At 44.0% G+C, this 19,055-nt stretch overlaps 1 protein-coding gene across 1 annotated transcript in view; it reads right to left on the bottom strand.

Annotated features, from left to right (window-relative positions):
• Nucleotides 1–1,217: 1,217 nt before the first annotated feature.
• Nucleotides 1,218–19,055, bottom strand: part of FRMPD4 (FERM and PDZ domain containing 4) — a 180,132-nt gene continuing 162,294 nt past the window's right edge. Inside the window, exons 10-16 of the mRNA XM_065901015.1 lie at nucleotides 17,030–17,156; nucleotides 14,446–14,535; nucleotides 13,556–13,738; nucleotides 11,351–11,489; nucleotides 5,826–6,893; nucleotides 4,163–5,452; nucleotides 1,218–2,542 (exon numbers count right to left, since the gene is read on the bottom strand). Of these exons, the coding sequence (XP_065757087.1) occupies nucleotides 1,218–2,542; nucleotides 4,163–5,452; nucleotides 5,826–6,893; nucleotides 11,351–11,489; nucleotides 13,556–13,738; nucleotides 14,446–14,535; nucleotides 17,030–17,156 (4,222 nt within the window). The remainder of the gene's footprint in view (nucleotides 2,543–4,162; nucleotides 5,453–5,825; nucleotides 6,894–11,350; nucleotides 11,490–13,555; nucleotides 13,739–14,445; nucleotides 14,536–17,029; nucleotides 17,157–19,055) is intronic.

Raw genomic sequence — 19,055 nt, 5'->3', positions numbered from 1 at the left:
GTCAGGTTCACTTGAAGCGGTCAAGTTTACCACTCTTTTTTTTCCCCCCTCAGCTTTCACATTTCTATCAGCCAATCCAGATTAGAACATTTCAAAAATACTTTTATTATTTATTTAAGTATGGCTTCCATATTAGAGTAACTATCTTTCCCTGATTTTCTGGAACATTCCAGATTTGAAATTTTGTCCCAGTGTTAGGTTGTCACTGCAAATTTGGTTGGAAGCATTGGCTCCCGCAGAGGTGATGCACGAAGCTCTTTGCTTTACGTTACTGGACCTGCATTTACTTGTGAGGATCATTAAACGTTCCTTTTTATAATTTTGCAAATACTTTACTAAATGTTCTGTCACCCTGAAGGGAATTCTAGAGAGATGGTGTCTTTGGTTTGTATATTTTGACACTGAGTCAAAGCAGATCTCTCTTTTCATCAAACAATTTAATTTTGGTATTATTAACTCCTTTCCTTGTGTGCAATTAGATAGTCCCTAAGTAGGTATTACCCGGGAACCTGCCCATCATTCCCCCTGTTCTTCTATTTGGGAAGTATTTTAATTCTAGAAACATCATGAAGAGCATTTGTGTTGACACAATAGAATCCACTCCCACCCCATTTCTAGCCCAAATGGCGTAAGCCAAAATGAAGTATGTAGGATTCCTGGAAAAAAGCATCAGATAACCAAACGCTATGAGCAAAAAATTAATTTATTATATATATTCTCTAATAATTCATAATAGCTTTTTGAATTTTAAATGTCTTTTTGCTATTTCCAATGCTTAAAAATCATAGTTTTAAAACATAAGTACTGTTTTATATACATTGTGATTTTTCTTTTCTTTTTTACTTCTAAATATGAATGATATGGTCTCCAAGTATCCACTTGGAAGGAAAGGGGATAGGATTCATTGTTTTGCTCCAACACAGCAGAATTTAACGTTTCACATAACATACCTGGAGTCTCGACTATATGAAAAATAGCCAAATATCACCACTTCCTTGTATATTTCTTCTACATGTGTATATATGTATAATAGAAACAGAATACATCTGGATTAGTACATTTCAACTTTTCATCAATGTGACTTTTATCTCCTATTTCATATAAAATAACAAAATATACAGAGAGAAGAAAGGAGACATCTGTTCATCGTACACATAAAGTAAATAAAAGTTCATGTATGGCTTTGCAAAGGTAGATTATGACGTGACTTTCATACTTTATTTATTTAAAAGCATCTTGAGAGAACGTGTTAGTGTGCTTACGAGAGCGGCCATGGTGGTTGAATGTCGCATTGAGAGTCCAACATTGGGATCCCCAGTGGTCTTTCCAGTGGCTGCCTCGGCAGCTTTCAGGAGACAGATGTAGTTTATGACCACTTCATCGATCTTCGCTACAATTTCCTGCCGCTGTGTTTCTGAGTTCACAACTTTAACTAATCGCATGCAGGCTTCTGTTAGGCAACAGAGCACTTGAAAGCTGGAAGTCATAGCTAGGAGCATCTCCTCTGGACTTTTCTCGGCCATTGCCATTTTCCTGCAGGCACTCCCCAACTGTCTGGACTCAATGGATAACAGCTGCTTGTACTGAGAAAGTGTTAGGTCATACGCTTCAAGGTGTGACTCCCCTTTCTTCCCCTTGGTTTCCCTGACAAGGCAGAGCAGCTCATTGGCATCATTTTGGGCTGCGAGGAACCCATCGGGCATTGCATATGTGCTCTCCTTAAGGGCATTTATCCTTGCAATCCGGGCATCAAAAGCCAGGTTGCTGAAGTCCACATCATCTGGGCCACTCAAGTCTTCGGCCCAGACCTTCAGAACTGAACCTCTGGACAGCTCCCCTCCTTGCTTCTGAATTCCGACAGCCAGGGGTGGGCTGCTTGGGTCTGGCGTGGCTTGAGTCATCTGTGGTCGAAAGAGGCAAGAGACGTGGTGATCGACCTCTCTCTGCTCTTCGTCCTCATCACCATCTTCATCCTGCCCTCGGTTCAGGAAGCAGTAGCTGAAAGGTCCCCGGCATCTCCAATTGCTGCCTTCCAGCTTCCGCAAGGGCAATGTCCTATACAGCTTTGAGCTTTTGTGAGCTGCTGGGGACCTTTTGTGAACTTTCCCCTCAGAGCTAAAGTGCATCGAGCTTTGGGAAAAACTTTTGGTGAGCTTCTTCCCTAGGGGGAGTTCTGCGTGCCTTTCTGAACTGGCCTCCTGTGCTTCTGTGATACCTGGACACTTTAAGCTGACTGCACCTTTGCTTCTCTCCCGGAAGGTCTCCAAACTTACAGATCCCGAGAGGATACGGCTGCTACGTCTCAGAGCCCTCTGGCTGGGGGGTGTCCTGAGGCTCCCCCCTCGCAGATCCAGTGGCCACCAGCTCACAGCCTCTCCGTAGGCCTGGTTTGCTTGGGAGAAATCAGTAGGGTCTTGATTTGGAATTGGCACCTTTGATTCCGAGTGAATGTCTGATGGTAGCAGGGTGGGATCAGCTTTAGGATGTTGAGGCCAAGCTGAAGGCATGCCTCCTCGTCTCTCCTTCCCAGGCTCTGTCAAAGCTACACTAGGGGTAGTAGGAAAACAGAGAGAATCATTAAGCACCTCACGGGTGGTCACTTTTACTAAATCTCTATGCGATGTCTGTCATCTCCCAAGGATGCACTCGAGAAGAACTGCCATCTGCCAGGGTCGACCTGCTTTCCAAAGACGGCCTCCTGAAATCTTTTAATAGATTTCAATTTTAATATATTTTAAGAAATACTAGAATCTCTTATTCCTGAAACGATTGATTCATTTGGCATTGTCTAGAAATCCCAAATATTTTGAGGGAGACAGTGGAATTTTGTGAATTGCCTTGTTCCCGATATTTATCTATTAAAGCTTAGACACATAATGAGCAAACACACGTCTTCCATACAGATTATTCAACCGTGTTTACGACATTTAAGCTCCATTTCAAGGAGTCAGGTTAATCCTGGCATCGGTTACCTTCCTAAAAAGAAGTGGCCTAATTTAATTAATGCAAATTAGGTATCTTCGCCTTTTGAAGAGGACCCCATGAGGTTCGCCTGGTACAGGGTTTGAAGTTGAGACACTGGGAAAGTCCCAGAAAAGTTGTCATGTGGGGACAATGGCCTCCACCTCACAGAACTTTTGTGAGAAACAAGAGGAATAGGTTAGGTGAAAGCTCTTTGTGAACTGCAAAGTGTCCTTTAATGAGTTTAGAGGTACAGATGCTAGTTGGGAGATGAGTTTAGTAACATTCATAGATGGGTTTCCCAAGGCAGGTGAAGCCAGTGGTGAGTTTTGAGAAAGGGGATAATCTTAAAACGGCGGGAATGGAAATTGACCAATATAAGGTCTCACTAACATCTATTGATCTATATGGAAAAGACACTTCTGAGGATATAATTTGAAATTGCAAAGTATGAAATACTGTCTGCTTTTGCCACAGGATGGCCGGCCAAGCGGATCTCGGAGACGGATAGGTGCCCACTGGGTGGCAGAATGGTGAAGGCGGGCACAGAAGGTGGCTGTGTTCGTGTTTCTACCCGGCGTCTATATTTTATTATTTGGGGGAAAATAAAGCAGCTCATCGTGCATCCCCCCCCAAACCTTTCAGACACTGCGGTAGGCCAGATACTTCAGAGTCCTTGTCTAGGAGAGTCTTACAGAGTAGGGAGGGCTCTGAAGTACTGCTGAGAGGCAAAGGATCTTCCCCAACCTCTCCCGCCTCCCAGATCCCCTTCTCTATTTTCCTTCCTTGCCTCTCAAAAAGGAAATGGCAAAATGAGAAATTCGACGTCTTGAGAAGGAAATCAAACTTTTGCGATTCTAGGCAATACGATCTTATAACTAAAAGTTGCACTGGGCGCTGCTAAAAGTCTACATTTAGAATTTAGGGAAAGAATGTTGCTCCATCAGATTCTAAAAGCAAGACAGAGCAGGAAGCTAAAGGCCAAAAATGCCATTTCCACTATTGTCCAGACCTAGAAGCGTCAGTATTTACTCAACACTGGGGGAACCATGATTTGACACTTAACCTGGCCACAGTTCTGCAGCCTTTTTAAAAAACCCTTTTCTTTTTCCTCCAGACTTTCTATTTTTAGGTTTGCTGTAAATTTGGTTTACGTGCTCCTGGCAGGTAACGCAGAGCGCTAAATCCGTCATTGCTGTACCTGTGGTTTCCTTAATCTTGGGGAGTCGGTGACATCCGTCTCTCAAAGTGCCAAACAGGGGTTCGGCGTTAATGGCCGTGTGCAGGGCAGGCACTGTCACCCGCGGACACATCCCTTCTGTCTGTGGGTGTAATTCCTTAAAGGCGGCTCCATGGCTGGGAAGCCCGGTGGCTCTCTCCTCGGAAGGAAGGTAACTCACGCCTTTCCCGGCAGCCTCAGGAATCAGGTGCTTCCCCATGGAGGGGCAGAGCGGGGACTCCACCGGAGTGGCACAAGTGCTGCTACTGCTACCCGTGCCACAGCCTGCGTCCACCGAGGAGCCTTGAGAGCTCTGCAGAGAAAAATGGCCCTCGCTCTGCAACGACGACATCCGCTTGGCCAAGTGGTAGTCACAAAGGCGGCCCACGCTCTCCTCTGCCTCGGGGAGCTTGGAAGGATGGTCACAGGTGGACGGGTCAGCATCGTCCGGGTTACCTAAGTCTTTGGCTGAAGACACACAGGTCACCTCTGTTAAGAAGTGGTCCCGCTGGCCAAGTCCTGAAACCTCAACGGCTTCTCCATCAGGAGCCCCATCATCCTTCCCTTCGGTCTCTGTGGTTCCCACAGCCAAAGCTCTGGGAAAGGTTATCCCTGCTGCTGCTTCCAACCCACTTTTTTCAGCCATAGGCCCCTCAGTGGCCACATACCATCTCTGGCTGTCCTTGCGAAAGGCAGTTCTCTCCAGGTTAAAAGTGCTCAGGTGTTGACTGTCCCTTGAAGACACACTAGCAAACTGACCTTTGGCGTCCTCCTCCACGTCTGCCGTTTTGGTCCCCTGCTGTTTTTTCCCTGGCATGCTCCCATTAAGGGATGCTTTCCCCTCCCCGTCGGCCGGCTGGCTTTTCCTTTTGCTGGTGCAGGAATATGCCATCGGCCCAATGTGCAGTTTGCCAAAATAGTCAGTGACTGACTTAGTCTCCATGGTTTCGGGCTCCATCTCCACGTGGCCCGAGTGAAGGATCTGCTTGGAAGGCACAACTTTGGGCGGGAGGTCGCTCACTGGACGGGCAGTGAGGGCGTGGGAGGCCTTCGGAGGCAAGGCCCCAGGTGGGCTTTTGGAGGTGGGGAACTCTGTCTGCTCTTCCGCAAGGGGGTGGTAGCCTTCGTGAGTGGCCAAGAACATGCGGGAGAGGTTTTCTGACTGCTTCTGGGCCGTGGCCAGTTCAGAACTCTCCGTCATTTCCGAAGAGTTAGTTTCATTGCCCGAGTCTGACGAGGACTCGGGACTATAAGCCCGCAAGATGGCTACACCTGCAGGCCGTAAAAAACAAGAGCCGGTTAATGGATGCATCACAGGCACTAGGAGACATGTAAGAAAATGGGGCTCATTATTATTAAAAAAAAAAAACAAAAAAAACCCAACTTTTTCCCTTTTCAGTAAAAGGACTCTGAGTTTATTGCACAGTTGTTCCGGAAATGGGGGGAAAAAACGTGCCACGTGTTTTAAAAAAAGAACAACCAAGGACACCACACACACAAAAACCCCACGATGGTAGTTTCAGCACGTTTAGGAAACGGGACATGCGTGACATGAAGGACACATGACAGGACTCCAAGGGCGGATGGCTTGCAAGGATGAAATGATATGGCTATCAGTGAATAAATGTAACAATCGTGAAAGAACCTGAATTGTCACTGGTCTGCTGATCTTCTGACACGGACAGAGCTTCTAGAGTGTCCAGCGTGGAAACGACGGCGCTATCCAGGCCCTTCTCACACTTGCCCTCGGCGCTGGTGGGCACAGTGTCGATAAGGGACACGGGGATCTCGTCGTTCTGCAGGGTGCCGCCTGCCTCCTTGTCCCCCAGGAAGGGAGCGGCCTGGCCGTGACAGTCCTCCTCGTCGGAACTATCTCTGAAGCCAGGTGGAGGCGCGGCGATAGCCATGTTCAAGGAACGCAGCAGGAAGTCGTCCTCGTTGTCGTCCCCTTCGGGCGGGGGCAGGGACGTGAGGTCAATGATGTCATCGCTTGACCCAGACAGGTTGAGGATGGCCGGCTGGTTCATGTCTCCCACCACGAGGTCCTCCTCGCAGCTCACGTCATCCTCGTCCTCCGCGTCGTCGGCGTTCTCTGCGTAACAGATGTCGTGCAAGAGGGGCTCCTCTATGCCCTGGGCAGCCTCGAAGTTCTTCACGTCGCCTATGTTTGCATACACAGAATTGGCCACGAACTGGATGCCCTCTGCGTCTGGAGTGAGATCCAGGCTCTTCGTGTCATTGGCACCGCTGATGTAGAGATTCCTCTGCTTCTCCAGCAGATCTGGACTCTGGTCCAGCAGTCTTTCATAGCCGAGAGTCGGGGGAGTGATACCATCATCCAAGGCGAGATCTCCAAAAATAAAGGACACTTTAGCTCCTCTTGGAGGCTCCTGTGCTTTCTTTAGAGCTTCTGGTCCTGAGAGAGTCAACAGGGACCGCTGAGCTAGACTTCTGTAGTCTGCCTTGCACGGAGCATCTCCCGGCTGGGTCAGCTGCTGGCTGAGTTCGTCTGAGTTATAGGTGTTGTCCATGTACAAGTGCCGGTGGTGGTCTTTTGGACACAAGGTGCCTTCTGGAATCTCAACTGCCTTCTGCTTCGCATCTATATATGTTATCTGTGCTTCTTGCTCCCCTTCGTCAATGAATGTGGTCACTTGGGGTACACAGTTCCAATCTGGGCCAAGGAGGTTATGCTTTCCTTTATTTTCAGTTCCTAAAGAGAAAGAGTCATGCAAAGACACATTACTGTGCTGTCTGGTTTCTGGGGGGCCTTGTCTCTGTTTCTTAACTTAATGGCTTGTAGCACCACTTTTGTGAATACGGTTGTCATTCAGCTTTCAAAATACGGTAGCGGTCGATTTAGGCTTCAGGTGCAAGGATTTCTTGGTTAGGAGAATTGATACTGCAGAAAATACAATTGCTATTTGATAAAACAGAATACCATCCGAGAGTAGGGAACTACAGCTTACTTCCATCTGATCTCTGATTCTAGCATTAAAAGGCCTCATTTATGTCTATAAATGTGAATATACAACATGCCTTTAAAAATCCTTAAAGGCGATAGTCCAATAGGCTGTTATTCCAGAAAACAGATTGCCCTTTTCTTTGTAAAGTGAGAGCTAACATTTCCCGCTTTGTATAGGGAGATGTTGGACTTTTCCCTCATTGAGTTAAGAGAAGGTCAAGGATCCTCATACTTCTACCACGTATTTTAGGAAATACTGTAACGATAAGGTAATAATAAATATATACATATAATGTATATTAATAAAAACTATAATACTACATATTGCAATGGTGGCACCAAAACTTCTCTCTTTAGCCTTCTCCTGTCCTTGTGGGTGTGCGTATTTTTTACACATAAATGCCAGTACGCGTGCCTGTAAGCACACACGCACACAGGTAGGATGTACAAGGTGGAGCATTCGCAGGTAATGCACCCTCTCTGCTATTTCTACGCATAGTTAATACTTCGATGAATTTCCATTTTTACTTGTATCGTGAAAACTCCTGAAGATTTGTTTGTTGTTCTTCAAAACTGCAAAACTCTAATTTAAATCTCATTGTTTTGTTTGATCTTCAAGAGTCTTCCAATAGAGAATTCGGCTGTGGAGATTTTGCTCTGATATTTACCAAGACAGGGCAGCAAGTCATTGTGTCAATATTGCTTTGTCAATTCCAGAGGTGACATTTTGAGGAAATGTTAGGGTCACAAATTGTCCCATTTGTTTTCTCAAATTGCCCTCTGGCCCAAGTTTGAATAATACTGAAATCAGATATACAAGAGATACGGGAAAAAAATCAGTTTTACTGAAGAGGTTTTGGCTCTCTCCCAAATATACAATGGACTCAATGCCGCGCAATGTTCCGAGGCATTTTATTCAATACATATATTTTTATGAAGAGCAGGTAAAGATGAAATTTTGAAGACACTGAGTTACACACCAGCCATACTTACGAGCTACCTTATAACAGATACACCTGTCAGGGTTCAGCACTGTTTTATTAACAATGACATGGATTATGACTGGCTCTGTGTGAGTGAGTGAGTGAGTGAGTGAGTGAGTGAGTGTGTGTGTGTGTGTGTGTGTGTGTGTGTGTGTGACGAGTGTCGATTGTTGGGAGGAGGGAGAGTAGTTCAGCAAAGTTGTGAGACAGCTCTGGGTTTAAACCAGGGCTTGGCAAATTTTCTCTGTAAAGGGAGGGCCAGATAGTAAATATTTTAGGTTTTGTGGGCCAACAGCTCAGTTGAGCAACTACTCAACTCTGCTGCTGTAACACGAAAGGAGCCACAGATGACACATAAGCAAGTGGATGTGGTGACTTGAATGGTGACCCCCCCCGAAAAGCTAAGAATGTGACTTTATTTGGAAAGAGTCTTTGCAGATATAATTAAGGATCTTGAGATGGGATCACCCCGAATTATCTGTGTAGGGCCCTAAATTCCAATGGAAAGTGCCCTTATAAGAGAAAAGCAGAGGGAGATTTGGGCCACACAGAGAAGGAGGGAAGACCGTGGGAAGACAGAGGCAGAGACTAGAGTCATGCAGCTACAAGGAATGCTGATGGCCACTACAGCAACAGGAAGAGGCAAAGAAAGACTCTCCCTGGAACCTCTGGAGGGGGCATGGCCCTGCCAATGCCTCGATTTTGGACCTCTAGCCCCCCAAACTGTGAGAGAACAAGTTTCTGTTATGTTGTCCCCAAGCTTGTGATACTTTGTTACGGCTGCCCCAGGAACCTAATACAATGTACAAGTTTCAATGAAACTTTACTCACAAGAACAAGATTTGATCCATGGGCCATACTTTGCCCACCCCTGGTTTAGACCAACAAGAAAACTGAACAGGTGAGCAGGCTAAAGGGCACAGTTAATAGACTTTCCTAAGGCTCAGAGATGCTTAGCTGTGTGGGTGCAGGGGTTTTGAAAGTACTTGAAGGGTTAATTTTCAAGATAGTGAAGAAGAAATAGGGGCTTACTGTTCCTGGTTAGAGAGCTTGACGAAGGCCTTTGATCAATTTGAGACAAGAAGAAAATACATACTCACTCTTGGCTTCCTTCCAGGAGGGTGTACTGATTTGGCTCCTGGAATGATTTTGGAAACACAGAAGGATGTCTCCTTCTAGGGATGAGCTGGCCTCAACAGACTTTGCTCTGTATAGTTTTTGAGTCTCAGGAGATCTCTGCGGAATTTCTGAGGAGAAGGGAGCCCTTTCAGCCATGAGAGGATGCTAAGTCCCGAGCTGCAGCTCTGCTTGGGTCAACCAGTTGCTTTTTTGGAGTGTGCCATCTCTCGCACTTGTCCTCCCTTATTAAACACGCACAAGCACACACGTACTCCTGCTTGCGTGTGCTATTTGGAACATGTGCCCTCACCCTCATTCTCACTGTCGAACCGAGAGAAATTACCGAAAGGTTGAAGTTCCAGTCTTTCTCCACAGTAATATAATACTTTTTGGAACTAAGTTTTTGCCTCTTGAAACTTTATTCAACATCACATTGTGAGTCACTATATATAAAGTGGACAGAACTGAGGGCCCTCGGTTCTGTAACCATTTGTAGAATGGTAGGTTTGGCTTTCTACTTGCACCCATACAATCTTAACGGTCCATGGAGAAAAGGTTTGATTTTCACAAGAAACTTTACGGTTTTAAGATTTAAGATTTTCCAATGTGAAAGGATTGTGTTAAATTGTGGAACTGCTCTTCAGAATTTCAAGCGTCAGCGTTCAGTTGCTCTAAATCTCCTCGCTCAATGAAAACATGTGGTCGTAAAAATATTTACCACCTCCTTTTTGAACCTACTCATTTTTAACCATTTGTGTCTCTTAGAAGCAAGAGACACTTCGAGGTGGGGTGGGATGAAATCTAGCCGCAAGTCCCAGCTGCCGTCCAGCACACCTTGCTCACCTCTCTTTCTCTCTGGTTTTCCTTTACCCTTTGACAGCAACTGTTTCCACTTAACCAACCGTCACAATAAACCGCATGCCAGTCTGTCTGTGTGTGTGCCTAGCTACATATTACTATATATCCATGGAATAATTTCTGTCTTCTGCTAAGTTTAAAACTAGGGGATCTTCCTCCCCTTCTTTTTCCTTTCCCCCTTTTCTCTCAGTAACAGCGACAACAAAATTTGTTCTTAAGAATTTCCCTTTCTTTTAAAAGAAACCCTAATTATGGAGCCCCTGATTATACTTTTTCATGGGTCAGTAGCTCTGGCTTGAATGGTAGGGTCTGTCCATCAGCCGTATTTCCTGAGGGTCCACTACAGATGGAGGAAAAAGTTCAAACACTGAAGAAAAAGGTTCTAGAACATGCAAACTATTATACATAGAATGGATACACAACAAGGTCTTACTGTAGAGCACAGGGAGCTATATTCTATATCCTGTGATAAACCATCATGGAAAAGAGTATGAAGAAGAATGTGTATATATGGATAACAGCTGTACAGCAGCAATGAACACACGGTAAATCAACTCTATTTCCATAAAATAAACTTCCAAAACGAAAAGTTCTAAAATAAATAAAAACCGTCCACCCTCAAAGGGACTATCAGTTCAACAGCTGCAGCCCTGCTTCTCCTCACTTTGGAACTATTTCTACCTGTCAAGTCGCTGAGATGAATTACTTGATCTTTGCCATTTTGACGCTTCTGCTAAAAAGCTAAAAAGCTAAAAAGCTAAAGGGCTTCCAGGGTCCCTTCTAGAGCCCGAAGTCCAAGGGCCGGGCAATTCTCAAGTCTTCCTGTTGTAAGGCTCCCAGAATCCTGGAACCTTAACGAGGGACCAGCCCTAAAGCTGGGGGCTCACAACCCCTACTGGGCATTCCATCCTTAGTTCTCTGTGCCCTGACTCACCTCTAGAAGAATGAGGCAGTAAAAACTTAGCCGTATAGGCTGAGGCCTACACCCTTCACAATAATTCAATCACTGCTTTGGAAGCATGCACCCAGCATTGCCAAGTGATGTGTAAAATAGGATGGAAAAATCAACATCTTCATTAAAAAAATCTAGACCAAATCAGAAGTAATTGGAGGGTTTTGTGTTAAATTTGGACACTAGATGGTTTTATGTGTACAGCTTTAACTTTTCAAGAAATATCCTTTTCACTGTTGTCTGGTGGTGTGGGGACGGGAGGTCGGTGCCTCGTGAGTTTAGGAAGAGAATACCTGTCTCCTGGGTCCCTGCGTTTTTCTTGTTGGCCATGTTAAATATCGACCTCCTGGAATCCACAAGCAGCCGGTAGTATCCAGCCGTTAAGCAGGCCAGGTTCATGGCGTCGGAAGATTCCATCAAGAGCGTGATGGGCTACACAAAAGAGAATGTTTTGGTTAAAACCATCCCTCCTTAATAACCTCCCTCAAGGGACAACGACTACGTTTGTGCTTATGGAATGTGAACAAACGAAGTTTCGGAGCGACTGTTTCACTGAAGAAACGCAAATGGGGGAAAGGACAGGTATAACAGAGAGCCTGACTGAAAAACGTTCAGGTGACAACATTTTGAAAGGCTAGACATTTGGAACCTTTCCCAAGTCATAATGGATTAAAAAAAAAAAAAGACTGGCTTTGTTCCAAATAGTTAATATTTTTAAAAGTCATAGTTAAGGAGTCAGTTACTAGTTGTGAACCCGCCATCTGAAAAAAAAATCACAGGAAGATTAAGTTTGGGTTCGTGGTGAAAATTCGTGTTGAAGCAAAGTAAAAATCAAGTGGAAATTACTGCTAAGACTGAATGAAAAGTGTCAAAGAGATCCAGGAAAATGACGCTTCTAAAAGAAACTGTAAATTCAGAGGAGGGCAAAACAGACATGGGAGTTGAGAAAAGGCCCTGCCAGAACTTTCTGGAAACTATGAGGTTACCATATAACTGGACGTGGATCTTGGGCATATAGGGAAGCAATAATCCTCGTTGAGTAAGGAAGGGTGGACTTGCTGGTGTGTTCTTGTTGAAAGAGAGAGAAAGTGAGAGGGAAATAAGGGAGCAAAGAACAAGCAGACACCCGGAGAGGCACAGAAACAGCGAGATGACAGGCCTCTTGCCTTCACTGCCATGGGTAGCACCCTGGCCTTGGCTGGTGAAACCTAATTTCCACCCAAAGCCCCTATAGTACTTGATGTGCTGCCTTTTCCTTCCATTTCAACTGTGGTCTCCCTCCAAGCCACCTCACAATTCTTTTCAGTAGGCAGGAAACCACCCATAGGGTCTTGTCACCCATTTCTGTTGGAGACAGATTATCCCTGTCATCAGGTCTGTGATGACTGCACCCGATATACCCTTTCTTCCGCCTGTTTTCCATGACAGGCTATTGTTCTCAGCATCCTCGGTTATGGACTGGGACAGGCACGCCAAGTCTCCTCTTGGACTTTCTTTGCCATCAAGTCAAGGGCGACGCCCTGGATTCAGCCCACGGAACGCCATGGGCCACGGCCAGCGCTCCTGAGCGGCACGCTCGCCCTTTCACGCTCATCTTTTCCTGCTGCACAGCACACTGAGGCTTCCCTTTGGCTATGCAGAAGCCCTTTCCCACGTTCTCCTTTACTCTCAAATCCGCCCCTCCCACGCCCTGGTGGGCACGAGGCTGGGAGCGGGTTAGGGGTAGGGGGAGTTCTCAGAGCACTCGTCCTGGGTCACCCTGTTTCCTTTGTGGACTCACTGTGTCTCTTTGGATCCAGTGCCTTTTCTCTCTAGAAACATCAGATACATTAACGCTGCCAAAATCTAATGACTCATCTATTACATACCGGGACAAGAAGGTAGGGACAGGGGACCTGGATTACTTCCTGTCAACTTCTGTTTGGGGAGGAAATGTCTGCCCTCTGAGGACAATCTCAGATAGTTGTTTCAAATGAAATGGCCGTGATATTAAAGGGGCCAGATGTTCAGCCAGCACTAATTGCTATAGCATGAAAAGACAGATTGACTAAAATACTCAGTTTTTCCAAAAGAGTAAGCACATATGGATGCAACCTAACAAAAGGGAAAGGGGGTTCTGAACAAAGTTGGGAAAAATCTCCCGGACTCTATAGAAGAGCCACAGATTCTAGACAGTAAGTAGGGAGACGTGTCCCCTACTCTCCATGTATGGTTCATGCACTCTGGAGCCGGAAGGGACTTTAGAAATGAACTCACTTGCTTTCTCACGTAGAGATGAAGAAATGGAGCCCAGAGAAAGAGAGTGACTCGTCCCCCAACCACAGAGCTGTCTAGTGAGGACTCGAGCCCTCACACCTGAGTTGGGTGGACTTTTTCTGCACCCGTGGCGCCTTCCATGCACTGCACATGTTGACATTTTGCCTCTTTATAAATATCTGCAGCACTATCAGGAAGCAAGGCCACGTTCGAGGCCACGTGTCAGTGTCTGAAAGACTTACCTTCACGTCCAGCACATGGAGCTCCACCCTCACCAAGTTCTCCTCTTCAGTAAACATCTCAATCCTATTGACGTGGCTGAAGTCAGCTAAAAGAGCCACCAGATTGGTTTTGGTGTTTATCACGTGGCTTATGCCGTAGCGGGGCCCCACCAGGAGGGTCACTTCTGAGCGCTTTTCTGCCTGCTGAGAAAGAGACGTCGACAAAATATGAAAACTACTAGACCTCTGGGAATTCCCTGGAGGTCCAGTGGTTAGGACTCCGCACTTTCACTGCCTGAGGCCCCGGGTTCAATCCCTGGTCGGGGAACTAAGATCCCGCAAGTCGCGTAGTAGTGCGTCCAATAAATAAGTAAACTAATTAAATTAAATAAAAATAAAAATACTAGACCTCTGAAGCACCAGGCAAAGCTGAACCTGAGAGTCTGTTTTTATAAGATTACATTTTCTTTAGAAAGTATTCCTGGGTTACATTGTACTAAATCATCCAATTAGAAGAACCAGATATATGGTTGCAGCGAGGCTCTGATAAAATTATGAATAATGTAGAAAGTAAATGTTATCATAGCACATATATTCATTATCATGAGAAGCTTTTAGAAATGAGGATTTTTTAAATCATTCTGGCCCAGTGACTTAAAAGGAGGCCATTGTGCGAGCGCATTCTCTCGGCTCTCCACATTTCTTTTTCCAGGGCATTCTGCAGTGGCATTATCTAGCTTAACGTTTCTTCTGATATTTTCACACTGGGGTGCAGTCAATTAGAAATAAGGGCTGGAAAAGATTCACAGCTGATTTGCTTTTGTCATCAGACAGCTCATTCAAGACAGCCTAGACAGTGACATTTTGCAGGCCTCTGTGGCTTCCATGAAAAAGCAAGGAAAAGAAATTACCACTAATGTTGCCTTGAACACACGGCCCCCATACAGTCGAAGGTCACTGAGGAACTTGAGATAATGGACCTTGGCTTGAAGTGCGGAGAGCTGAGGAGAGAAAAGAAACCTCAGGTGTTCACTCCATCGGGCGTGATTGTGTTCCGGCTGGACACCAGCCGAAAACAAGGGCAAACGAGAAGGATGCTTCTACTGCCAACAGATGGGGTGTGACAAGGGCTCTTCATGAGGAATGAAAGTAAACTGCTCTGTATTTGGTTTCCTGATCAAGGGCTGCAACAGGACATCCAGATTTAAATCTTTTCGTTTTGGGAGAAAAATATGGATTTGCTGGGCCAGAGCATTCAACAAGTCAGAATGAGATGATAGAATTCTCCACTGCAATGGGTGCGTGCAGAGTTTGTGGGAGCTGTTTTGAATACACACCTGCAATCCATAGAAAGCCTTTTAAATGGGCTCTTCACTCCCATCTTGTTTCTTCCAGTCTTTGCAAGTTTCCAGGGAAAGTGAACTTTCTGAGCACCAATCATTGTGGAAATGTTTGAACTCACTATCTAGGTCAGTTCCAAGAAATGACTCTAAGAATTCAATTCCAAGAATCCATTGATTCAATTCTAAGAATCTATTGAGTTTCATGAATGACTGACAAATGAAATTTTATCCAGGTAAAATTGATCTTTATGAAGACTTAAAAATGCAGATTCCCATATCCTAAAAAAGTACTTGATTGAAAAAAGTCCACGTTTCAATCTAAAATATGATACAAAACTACTAGACATGAAATAGATAAACAACAAGGTCCTACTGTATAGCACAGGGAACTGTACTCAATATCTTATAGTAAACCATAATGGAAAAGAATCTGAAAAAGAATATATACATATATATATATATATATATATATACACACACACACACACACACACGCACGTATGTATGTATAACTGAATCACTTTGCTGTACACCTGAAACACTTTAAATCGACTATACTTCAAAAAAAATTTTTTTAATTAAAAAAATGAAAGAAAGAAAAAAAGTCCACATTTCATACCAAATGTGCCAGGAAAGTTTGTTAGAGGTGAAATTTTCCAACGAGGTGTAGAACATCAAGTAGCAAGGACTGTAAAACTCTGTTTTCAATTGCAGATAACTTGCCAACTCATTTGTCAACCGTACCTCAATGTGCTATCCTTTATATAATTGTAGTTTAGAACCAATCATCCAGCCGACTTCTTTCAAAAATCCAAAGCACTTTGCAAATTGATTTGAAATCAAACCACTCACTCTTAACTAGAAAAAAAATGACCGTTATAGAAGGACAGTGACAGATAGACTGACCTTAGAGCAGTTATCCAAATTATTACAAAACCAGTGGGCCAGGCTTGGAAGAAAATCACACCAAGTCAATTAAAAGAAAGTAGCTTTGGGCAAGTCAGAACTGATACTTAGAACATCTTGACCCATGACATCCTGCTATATTTCCATAAGCTGAATGCTTACAGAAACTGGGAAGTAAGTCAAAGGTGGCTGATAGTGTGTCAAAGCTGATCACATGTTTAAAAAAGTCATTGGGGGTGAGGAGGGAGCGGAAATAAGTATGTGTTAGCCAGTAAAAAGGACTTAAAATCAGATACTAAAAGACCAAAGAACTAGCCACACAAATGATTTGTATTAGAGTCACACACGTTTCTATGGCTGATATCACTGAGAAACTGTTCTTGGGTTGTCAGACTGCCTCCAATTTTATAGGTCCTGGATTTTAAGGCTCCTTCTCTTTCTGGTTCCTGAAACCCTGTGCTTTTATTACCAATAAACGTAACTCTCTATTCTGACCAACAGTATATTTTAAAATGTCCTTTGTATCTCTTTTACTTGATTAAAAAAAAGGAGATTTTAACACTAATGATGGTGAATGACACAACTAAGTTTATCTTCTAAAAGTTAAGAGTTAATTCAGTGGTTGTCAGCTGGGGGTGATTTTGGCAAAATCCAGAGACATTTTTGTTTGTCACGATTGAGGGGGTGGGCGCTACTGACATCTCATGGGTAGAGGACAGCGACGCTGCTAAACATCACACAATGCACAGGACAGCCCTTCTTCTCCAACGAAGAATGATCTGGTCCCCAACGTCAACAGAGCCAAGGTAGACAAACCTTGGTTTAATTCATGTGGCATCTAGTCTGCAGGAACCCTTACTGGCTGCTGTGCACTTAAGCTGGTCTGAGTGGTAAGTAAGCAAAAATATGACGAAAATATGAAAATATTTTGCAATTCTATCCTCTAATCCCAAGGTCTCAGAGGCTTTGCAAGGTTCTCCTACATGCACACGTGAACGCACACACAATCCGTACAATAAGGAGTCTGTAGCTTACAAGGAATAAATAGGCCTCCGTTAGAATACCTATCTTTCATTTAGTCTTAGAAACATGTTAATAGTTAAAAAAAAGAAGGTTATATAGTGTTACATCCTCTGCAAATCTGGTGCTAAGTATTTTATGCACGGGCTAATTTTAAACATTTTAAAAAATGTATGCAAGCCTCACTTTTTAAAATCCATTTTCTATTAAGATGCAAATGTGATACCTTTTTACCGGGTGGTACCAAGTTTTGATTTGCTTTGACAAGGTGTGAAAGTGCTTTCTTTATGTTCTTCTCTTTCATGCTTTGCAGCACAGCAGAGGGAAGAAAAGTCTCTAATCCCCATTCTTTTCTGCAATAAAGAGCATATCTTTAATTTCACATTCTTGTGATGATTAGATATCTAAGACAAAATGGCACTCTGATGTTTGTTGGAACAAATGAACTCTTGGTAAGGCAGGGAATGGAGACAAGTCCCCAATTATGGAAGCAACTTTTAATTTATATTCAGGAAACATACTATTTGATCATTAATCCATATGTTTGCATTTTAAAAGAAATATATTCTTCACTCTCCAGAGAGAAGGCTACTGAGGCATTTGGTGCCAATGGAAATTGAACAGACACTTTATCCAACCCACCTCTGAGTCTCTTAGAGTTCATTCACGTATCTGAGTTTGTACTTCCAACACCAATTTCTCTCCATCCCTTTGTTTATTCCCATTGTCACCTCTCCCTGTCTGCCCATGCTCTGTCTTTCTGTCTTCTCTTAGAAGGATGAATGTAACTCCTTCATGTTCCCAAACTATTCTTTCCTCCCCATCTCCCTCATCAATGGTGTTCTCCAGAAACACACAATTCTCTTTTCTCCCACCCAGATAGTATCTATCTAACTCCTTCCGTCAACATTTCTTGCTGAGGAGGGGAGGGGGTTGCTGGTATGGAGTCAGGGTAGGGTTCAGGACCCTTAAGTATGTCTGGTACTGACAGAGAGATGCAAACATCACTCATAGGTGTGGATATACAAGGAAAAAAACCAACAAATGGGCCTGGGTTAGTATATTCTTGCCAAGAGCCCATGTTCCCAACAGTGACTACAACCCTATCCTAGGAAGATTCCATATTTTGAATTCTAGGAAATCTATCCTGATTGGTCATGTGCCCAACCAGAATCTTCTAAATTATGTGAAGACTTTCGAGAAGGTTCTGGTTATTTCTCCGGCTCCAGATCCTCTCTAAAGAAGGGTAGGAAGACAGCTTTCCCCCACTTGACCATTCACACCCTTTTCACTAGTTAAGATGGTGTTTCTTTGTGATCACTGCTTTCTTCCTTCTCCTCAACTTGGACTTACCATTTTTACCCATCATTTGGCACTCCTTATGGGGTACCCTGTAATTCTACTTGTATCATTATTTTACATCATTACTTTTCATTCTATGTCTTGTCTTTATAATCAGATCACAAATTCTTCAAAGGTTAAGATTATAATTTACAATATTTTCTTTTCTCTTAGTATACAGACAGTAAGTCCCCTACATAGGAACCTCCAAGCTGCAAACTTTCAAAGATGCGAACATGTGTTTGCATCAACGTCAGGCGTGAGTGAAATGGCAGCTGGCCCTCCGTGTCCTACTGCTGACGATCCTTCAGCTCTACCATCTCCCACCTCCTCTCCCTCCTGCAGTCACTAACTCTTCTCGCCTGTTCACTAGATGCCAGCCGCAAAAGTATGCCAGCTGTTGTACTGGACTGCTGTACTTTTCAAGGTACTGTACTGTAAGATTAAAACTGTTTTCTTTATTTTTGTGTTTGTTTGTTTTTTATGTATTGTTTGCGTGAAAAGTATTATAAGCCTATTATAATACAGTATTATATAGCCGATTGTGTTAGTTGGGTACCTAGCCTAACTTTGTTGGACTTACGAACAAACTGGACTTAGCAATGCGCTCTCGGAACGGAACTCGTTTGTATGTAGGGGAATTACTGTATCACATAAAATGCTCAATGAACGTTTGTTGGGTGAATGAATGAATGAATGAGAACATTAATTAATCATCATAGACTCTGCAAGATTCTTAGGCAAGCTAGTTATCTCTGGAAGTTTTTGATTGTACCACGCTCAACCTGGTAAAATGTGGGTACAGAAAGTAGGAACAGAAATGCATTTCGGTTGTCTGAAAATCATCTCAAGTTGTGCAGGCCACCTTTTCAAGTGGGATCCAGTTTCATCTGTTCCTAAGATCCTCAGAA

This window comes from Phocoena phocoena, chromosome X, assembly GCF_963924675.1.
Source record: "Phocoena phocoena chromosome X, mPhoPho1.1, whole genome shotgun sequence".
Taxonomy (NCBI): Eukaryota; Metazoa; Chordata; class Mammalia; order Artiodactyla; family Phocoenidae; genus Phocoena; species Phocoena phocoena.
The sequence above is the reverse complement of the archived record's forward strand: the minus strand, read 5'-3'. Positions and strand labels throughout refer to the sequence as shown.